This window comes from Mastomys coucha, unplaced genomic scaffold (assembly GCF_008632895.1).
Source record: "Mastomys coucha isolate ucsf_1 unplaced genomic scaffold, UCSF_Mcou_1 pScaffold20, whole genome shotgun sequence".
Taxonomy (NCBI): Eukaryota; Metazoa; Chordata; class Mammalia; order Rodentia; family Muridae; genus Mastomys; species Mastomys coucha.
In genome coordinates this window covers 139270696-139279190 of record NW_022196903.1, presented here as the reverse complement: position 1 = coordinate 139279190, position 8495 = coordinate 139270696, and the positions used below count along the sequence as shown (strand labels likewise).

The 8495-nt window shown below is 46.9% G+C and overlaps 1 protein-coding gene and 1 long non-coding RNA gene across 5 annotated transcripts in view; one reads left to right on the top strand and one right to left on the bottom strand.

Moving 5' to 3' along the window:
• Positions 1-1950, bottom strand: part of LOC116099792 — a 12051-nt gene extending 10101 nt beyond the window's left edge. Inside the window, exons 1-2 of one of the 2 annotated variants that reach the window (XR_004122388.1) lie at positions 1518-1950; positions 979-1100 (exon numbers count right to left, since the gene is read on the bottom strand). This is a non-coding gene — a long non-coding RNA (uncharacterized LOC116099792). Of the gene's footprint in view, positions 1-679; positions 1101-1517 lie in introns of those variants that run through there. The other variant, XR_004122387.1, reaches the window with a different exon arrangement.
• Positions 1951-2074: 124 nt separating this feature from the next.
• Positions 2075-8495, top strand: part of Kras (KRAS proto-oncogene, GTPase) — a 31733-nt gene continuing 25312 nt past the window's right edge. Inside the window, exons 1-2 of one of the 3 annotated variants that reach the window (XM_031383870.1) lie at positions 2075-2337; positions 5513-5634. In XM_031383870.1, coding sequence (XP_031239730.1) covers positions 5524-5634 — 111 coding nt within the window. In that variant the 5' untranslated portion in view covers positions 2075-2337; positions 5513-5523. Of the gene's footprint in view, positions 2338-2633; positions 2900-5512; positions 5635-8495 lie in introns of those variants that run through there. The other 2 variants (XM_031383872.1, XM_031383871.1) reach the window with 2 other exon arrangements.

Genomic DNA, 8495 nt, shown 5'->3' with positions numbered 1-8495 from the left:
GAGAGAGAGAGAGAGAGAGAGAGAGAGAGAGAGAGAGAGGGATGCTCATCGTGCGTGGACTTAAAGCAGCACAGAATAATCTGTGATCTGTGATTTGGTACAAAGCAACGTTCAAATAAGCACAATTTAATTTAACAAATTCAAAGAGCTCATTATGAAGCAGATAGTTTTCTAGTCACCCTAGCGTGTGGTTCATCAGAAGGTGACCTTGGAGTGTAAAAGCCGGTTGCATAAGATGATAAAGGCAGACACTGATGGGCTTAAAGAACTCTAAGTAAGGATTTAGTCTCAGGGTTCATAAGGAGGGTGCCTGGATTGTTCATTCAGCGTTTCAGGTCTTCCCTGAATGTCTACTAGTAAGAGACGACGGTTCCAGGCACTAGAACTTTAGCAGTCCTCAAGTCAGAGTCCTCACTCGCACAGAGTGTGTTCTTTGTTGGGGAAAATACAAGAGTTAAGAAAATCAAGAGAGCCAGGCATAGTACCATAAGCCTGTCACCCCAGCTGTCAGGAGGCAGAAGCAGGAGGAGCTCTAGGAGTTTGAGGCCAGCCTGGCCTTGCATAGAGACTCTCTCAAAACAAACAAAAACCAAAGAAAATTGAAATGACATACTAAGGCATGCATTGGCGGTGGGTGTCCTGGAGTACTAAGAGTAATGTTCAGGGGCTGAGGGGAGACTGCGGCTGCCCCAAAGATGCTCTTTATGGAAGCTTTCACTTAAGAAATGAGACATTTAAACAAGGCTTAAAGCCTATGACATAGGAGGCTCTGGGCATTGGTAGTTCGGAGACAGTTTATAGGAGGCTCTGGGCATTGGTAGTTCGGAGACAGTTTTTGAGAACAGACAGTCTCAGAGGAAGAAGCCAGCCTCCCCATTCTCGGAGCAGCCAGGAGTCAAGGTGAAAAACGAAGGCGGAACTTGAGAAAGGGCAGAAGGCAAGGTAGCACAGAATTTTAGAATTTTGCTTTTATGTTACTTGGAATGTGAGCCTCGGGGGAGCTCAAGGCAGCCTGGGAATACTGAGTTAGGATCCTTCCTTCAGCTTAAGAGTGTGACTGTGGACGCCATTTCTTCGTCTCCGTAAATTTCTTCCTTCATCTGTAAAATAGTCGAGATGATTTTTAACTCGCGGGGGTGTTGTGATAACTAAATACGGTATGTGCAAAACATTTAGCAGTTACTTGACACAGAGTAGGCACGTTCTTTCTTTCCCTGTCTTCCTCCTGTTTCCTGGGCCTCCCACCTGGGGCTGGGAGGGAGAGGTAAGGGTGTAAGAAGAGTGACATCACTTCAGAGAGCTAGTGTAACAGTCTCCTGGGTGGCTGATGATGTGGCTGTGAGGACAGACGGCGGTGGGTGGGTGGGTGGGTGGGCAGTCTTTCGGGCGGGGGCTCTGGCTCTCCAGGCTCAGTTGATGGATTTTTAGAAGGATATCCGTGCAGTCTATAGGAATGCACGTTTCCTCGCCTCCCTGTTTAACTCTGCGGTGGTAACCGATGAATGAAGGTCTTCTACCTGGCGTCCTGAGAGGTCTCCTCTGATCCGTCCTGTGGAGCAAGGGCACTTCCTACAAACCAGCTCTCCGGGTGGTGTCCGGGCAGAAGGCCAGCCTGGTCTACACAGAGAGACCCTTTCTCAAAAACAAAAAGAGGAGATCGGGCTTGGGAGGCTGCAGGCTTCGTACAGTCCTGCCAAGGGACCGCGAGGGCAGCGCCTGGGGTCCGCCCCCGGCGGCGCCGCCCGCGCCCGCCCGCCGGTCCGCCAGCCCGGAGGGGCAGCAGCAGCAGCAGCAGCAGCAGCAGCAGCAGCAGCAGGAGCAGGGCGGGCGGCCGCGTGCGAGCGGCGAGGCGGGGCTCTCGGAAGCGCAGGCCCCGGGTCGGGGTCCGCGTGCGCCGACGCCCTCCCAGCACCACCCTCGCGCGCCCCCGCCCTGGCCCGTCCTGGCCGCCGCTCGCTTCCCGCCCTCGCTCTCCTCCGCTCGCCGCACGGCGGCCGCTCCCTCCTCCCTCCTCCCTCCTCCCTCCCCTCCTCCCGTGCGCGCGGCCGAGGCTGCGCGGAGCGGAGCGCCGAGCGCATCGATCGGCTTGCTCGGCGCCCGCCCGCCCGCCCGCCGGGCCCATCGTGCACTCCGGGTTCGATTCGGCAGGCGGCGGCCGCGGCGGCTGAGGCGGCAGCGCTGTGGCGGCGGCTGAGACGGCAGGGGAAGGCGGCGGCGGCGGCGGCTCGGCCCGGAGTCCCGCTCCCGCGCCATTTCGGACCCGGAGCGAGCGCGGCGCGGGCCTGAAGGCGGCGGCGGGAGCCTGAGGCGCGGCGGCTCCGCGGCGCGGAGAGAGAGGTAGGGCGCGGGCGGCGCTCCTGGGCCGCTGCCCGGTGCGGAGCTCGGCTCGGCGCGGCCGGGCGGGGCCGCGGCGCTGAATGAAGCCGGCTCCGGGCGGCGGGCGCGGGGCGCCGAGGTCGGGCGGCCGCCGTTTCCCGGCCGGGGCAGCTTTCCGCCCTCCTCCCGGCCGCGGCCCGCCCTCGGCGCTCGCCCGGCCTCGGCTGCACCCGGCATCCGCGCCCGGCGCCCCGCGCCCCGCGCCCGGCTCAACTTGTCGGGCGCGCGGGCCGTGCGGAGACGCCGCTTCCCCGGGCCGGGCTGCGGGTCCCCGGGGAGGTCGCGGCGGGGGCTGCTCGGACCCGGTGGCCGGAGGGCGTCGCGGTTCTCGGGGGGCGGGGGGGAAGAGGCGTCCGCCGCGGAGTTCGCGACCGCTCCCCTCCCCCACGCCTGGAAGGGCTGTGACATTGCCGCGGCCACAAAGGAGGAGGTGGAGGTAGGGATGGTGCTGGCAGAACAGGTGGCCCACGCCCTGCGCGGAAAGCCCGCGAGCGACCCGCACGGAAGCAGAAAAGTTAATGCGGCAAGTCTGAGGGGCTTTGTGTCGTGAAAACACGGGGGAACGAACGGCGAGAGCCGAGGCAGGGGACTCTCCCCGAGTGGAGCGCAGGCAGCTCGGCCTCACAGCGTCAAGTTTGAATCGCCTGCTGCCCTCTCCCCTCAGCCCTGCGGTTTGTCCCTTGCCCCTCCGGACTCCAGAGTTCATTGTAGCATCCGGGCCGACCACTGAAATCCTCCCAGGCCCGTGTAGCAGCCCAGGTCCTGAGCCAGCCTTGTGAAAGCTTGGTTATCGTCAAGGCAAGGACTTAAAATTAGAATGGCTTGCTATGTTTGTGGTGGAAAAAAATCATCTGAGAAGAAATGTTGGAAAAGTCTGCTCGTAGTAATCACTTCGGAATTGCCACCAAATGACCAGTGTCACTCTTCCGACCAAGGGACAGATTGCTGACCCCTCATGTGATAGACAATAGACATCAGATATGCTAGGTGTATCCATATATTTAATTTGAAACTGTAGCTATTCACACAAGCATCCTTGGTTTTAAGAGATGGCGGATAGTAACTTAATGTTACACTTTTGTTGGAATGTAGCCCTTTTACTACAACTGGGTGGGAGGGACCCTTTCAGGCTTAAGGTTTTTCTTGAGTAAGACTTCTTTTTTTCTAGTGGACTTAAATATTACCAGGTTTTTAAAACCTGACTCAAGAATTTTTATTTTCAGCAAAAGCTACTGTGTAAATGATTTAATATTTGTCCACAGTATATCCTAAATTAGCCTACATTTTAGTCTGTAAGACCCCTTTACACCTATATACAAATTATTGAGGATCTCAAAAAATCCTTTGGGAGGACATGCCAGTATTTGCTATATTAGAAGTAACAATTTTTTTTTTCAGTTTGTTTAGAACTAGAAATAAAATGCCTGTTGGTAACATGAATGCATTTTTAATGAAAAAAAAAAACTTTTCTAGAACTAAGAATTAGAGTGGCTTTCTTTCACACATTAGCAATCTGTTTAATTGTGCTTCATAGGAGGTAACTGTATTCTTTCATATCTATATCTCATATCTGCATCTGCATTCTCTTTGTTGTGATTACAGGGCCTAGAGAACCAACTGTCCTTGTAATAGTAAGAAGGCTAAAAAACAATTGCTGTAAAAATAGTTCTAACCTCCTAATCCTGTTCCCTACCACACAAAGTTTTAGGGACCCAAAATTGCTCTGGTAAGCAAACCACACTGTTTGCAGGAGGGAGGGCAAAGGTCACATCTCCATGTGATTCTTTTCATCTATCCCATTTGCCATGGTCTACATTTGTTACCAAACTTGAAGGCAAACAGGTAAGTTAGGTTAGTAATGTCTCACTGGATGGCTCCAGACAAGCAGCAAGAAAGGATAGGTGGGGCAGAGTAGGGCAGGAGTTGGATGAAGGTCTGCGAACAATGGTTTTCTGACCTTGTGGTACTGTTACTGAGGTCTTCAGGCACAGGGTGAGGAAGATGTTGTGTTGGAAAAACGAACTGCATTTTTCCCTCTTGATTCTTGGTCATCAATAGTAGACTGTATTTTGTGTTTGTTTACACTGTATATACTTATATTGACCTGGGTACTTATTCCATAACAAATTGTGACTTTAGAGCTGTTCTTTTGTATCCATATGTCTATTTGTAGTAATATATGTTACACAAGGGAAAGGAGATAAAGTGAATATATTAATTTTATTTCAAGACTGTTTGGAATAGCAGACTAGAAAATAACAGTGTTCAACTTGGGGCTGTTAGCTGTGTCAGTTGCCAGCACTGAGTGCACCTGTTGAGAGTGCAGTGTATTGTAAGCAAGGCAAAAGTCACGGGTCACTGAGAAACATTTTACATCCTTCACATTATTTTTTTCCTTGCCAAAAGTAGTCTTTATCCCTGAATTTCATTCAATTTTATTTCCTTGTACAGAGGTACTGTTTTTAGTACTCAAAGGACTGTATGTTATAATTGATTTGATTCTATGCCAAATAGTTAATCCCATTCTCCACAGATAGATTATAGATTAAAATGTCATCAAATATTATCTTTGTTTCATTGCCTAAATGGTTCTTTCTCCACAACAGTTCAGTTGACACCAGCTTCTTTCTATTTTGTTGCCTATCACTGCAGAACTGCTCTGACGGCTTTAAAGCAATTTTCGGCAGTTGTTGGCTCCAACAGAGATGTTCTTAGGCTACCTAACTTGTAACTTTTAATATCCAGTCAGCAAGGGTAGGCGTTGGGATAGCTGTCAACAGGCTCATGCGGGTGTGTCCACAGGGTATAGAGTACTGTGCGGGACACTTGCACTGAGTGAAGTCATGATACATTTCCTTTGAGAGCCACTAGCTGCTACAAAACAGTAACCTGGCTGTTCAGATCAAACAGGCTAAATGCTAGAAGATGAAAGCACTGGCTTCCATGTATTTTACTAAGTGTTGACGAGGGAAGTTGTAAGTGACTGACAGGTTACTGTGTACATCTGCAGTCACTGAATTCAGAATACCTTAGAGTTTTACATTCAAAGGTGAGTGTTAAAATGTTGATAAAGTATTTGATAATCTTGTGTGAGACATGTTCTAATTTAGTTATATTTTATTATTTTTATTATAAGGCCTGCTGAAAATGACTGAGTATAAACTTGTGGTAGTTGGAGCTGGTGGCGTAGGCAAGAGTGCCTTGACGATACAGCTAATTCAGAATCACTTTGTGGATGAATATGACCCTACGATAGAGGTAAACGTTGCTTTATATTCTACATACAATTTGTAAAGGATGGCAGTCATCCTTTGTTGAAAAAGATATCTGTTCATTTTTTATTTATTAGAAAATTATATTAAGAGTTATTTCAGTTATGTATGATGTCCTTTAGTCCTAAGACTTTAAACTGAGTGCCAGGGAACCCTAGGTGCAAGGAACTCCACTTCTCCTAAGAGCAAGTCACAGTGAACAAGGTCCAGGATGCCAGCTGTGCTTGGCGTTTGCATTTTCATAAAGAGAGTTAAGAATGTAGCTTTGCATTTGATCTTTCCTAGAAGGTTTGTTGTTGTGGGTTTTGGGTTTGTTGTTATTGTGTTGTTGTTTGGTATTTTTTAGACAGGCTCTTACTATGTACCCCTGACTGCCCTAGAACTCACTATGTAGACTAGACTAGCTCTTAATTCACAGAGATCCATCCATCTGCCTCTGCTGCCCAAATGTGGAGATTAAATATGTGCACCACCATGTACAGTGAAAGTTATTCTTTTGAAAACATTTTATTGTTATGGATTTCTTGGAATGTTGATGTGATAAGAAAATTTGATTATGCTAGGAAAATAGAATCACTTGATGGTTGGTTTTTTTTTTTTTAAAGCAAGATTTTTTTTTTTAAGATTTATTTATCTTATGTATGTGAGTACACTGTCACTTTCTTCAGACACACCAGAGGAGGGCATTAGATTCCATTAAGATGGTTGTGAGTCACCATGTGGTTGCTAGGACTTGAACTCAGGACCTTTGGAAGGGCAATCAGTGCTCTTAACCACTGAGCCATATCTCTAGCCCCAATGGTTGAAGTTTTTAAGCTTACTACAGTTTGATGAATAAGATCTTCAGGATTATTTACAGACAATTTTCATTTCTTAGAATCTTAACCAGTGCAAGGCCAAGTGCTAAAAAGTAGAATTAATACCTGGAAGAGATCTTGAAAAATCAGGTAGTATATCCCATTGCTGTCAGTAGGGTCACGCTTTCCAGAGCAAAGAAGAGTTTGTCTAACCTCCAGACCAGCAGGAGGGCTGCTTCAACTGCGCTTGGTAATGCATTGTTCACATGCTTATGTGTAGTCTAAATATATTAAATTTAATATCAGTAAAGTGTGAAATAAATGTTACTTTCTCTCTGAAATAACTTTATTGTTGATTATTTCTTAGGCATCTTTACTGCAGTGTGACGATATCCCAATCTTTGGCTTTTTTTCTTTGTTCTAATGTCCCACTTTCAGCCCTTCGATAGGTTCTAATGTACCCCAAGGTGGGTCTTCAGGTAGCTGGGACCTAGCATGCAGTCTTGATCATGCAGCTTGCTTCCACCCCTTTGGGTGACAGCTCCATTACAGGCCTGGATGCTTCATGCTCATTCTAGGCAGTGCTGGGGAGTGGAACCCAAGCCTCTGGCTTGCTAGGCAGCCCTCTGCTCACCAAGCTACAGCCTTACTTCATGTACCAATTTAAAAAAAAAAATAACTTCTGCAGAATTTTGTAGTGCTTCAGAATCCATAGCTATGAAATCTCAGTCTGTCACAGGGCCCTGGTATGGGTCTCTGCTCTGTCTTGAAGAAACAGTGTGCTGTGTTGGGTTTTGAGAGCAATGGGGAGCTTGGGAAGATGATTATATAACTTACAACATTGAAGGCTGATTAAATAATTGCTAGGAAGTGTCAAATAATTTTAGTAGTAGTATACCACCCTTCAAAAAGATGAATATAAAAATGACTTTTATTTGCTTTCTAAGTTTAAAACGTTAATCAGTGAAGTAGAGCTCCTGGGTACTGTTCTTCATACATTTCTTTTTGACAGGTCAGTTCAGTGCTGTACTGCATTCTGCTTTTTTTCTTCAAGAAAGATCAAAAAGTTCACCTATTCTGACTGGTATTCTAAGTGCAAGGTTACTTAGCATGTTCTGCCATTTAAATCCTTGTAAAAGGAAGTTTTAATAGAATGCATATGAAATGTGGAAGTTTTCCTGGAATCTGGAAAATGCTTTCAGCAGAAGTAACCTCCATTTTCCTTGAAAATCAAAGGGGTTCCTTTGTGCTTTCTCCTGTGAGGTCAGAAAGCATGAAGTCAGAGCCGTGGGACCATGGTAAAGTAGAGCTCACATTTGCTAAAGTGTCATACACACCTAACATGCACCTTCATACATTACGTATGAAGAAGGTAGAAAAAGTGCATACATTTAAATTTCTAACCCTGATTATGATTTCTGCCATGACTCCCCTGATGACTTGACTCTGGGGAGCACTGACACCCTGTGAACTTTGACCTTGACATTCCCCCAGGTAGTTTAGCAGCTGGAGAAAAGTCTATACTTTATCTCACAATCTGTGGTGAGTCTGAGGAAACTGACATGGCCCTTTCTTGGTATGGTTTACCTGTAAGAAGGGCAAAAGAGCGAAAGAGATTTGATTGACTAAAAATGCTAACTTCCTACAAGTACAAAAAGTTTCAGTTGATGAAAAATATTGGAGAGAAAATGAGAGTGAGGAAGCTGGGTCTGGGGCAGATGCTCCTCGGAGGCAGAGGATTTCCAGTTTAAGACCTGCCTGGCTTACAGAGCAGGTGTGAGGACAGCCAGCATCGAGGAGGGGCTGTGGATAGAGCCCACTGCTGAAGTGTTTATTCTTTGGGATTCCATTAGTTTCTTTACATTAAAAAAATGGCAGGAAGCTTTTTAAAAATGTAAGTGATAATACCATTAATTTTTTTTTTTAGTGATTTCAAATTTGTAAAATATTATCCTAGGAGGTAAAAGAGAGCAGTCATTGCTTCTTTGATTTTTTTTAAAGATTTATTTATTTATTATATGCAAGTACACCATAGCTCTCTTAAGACACT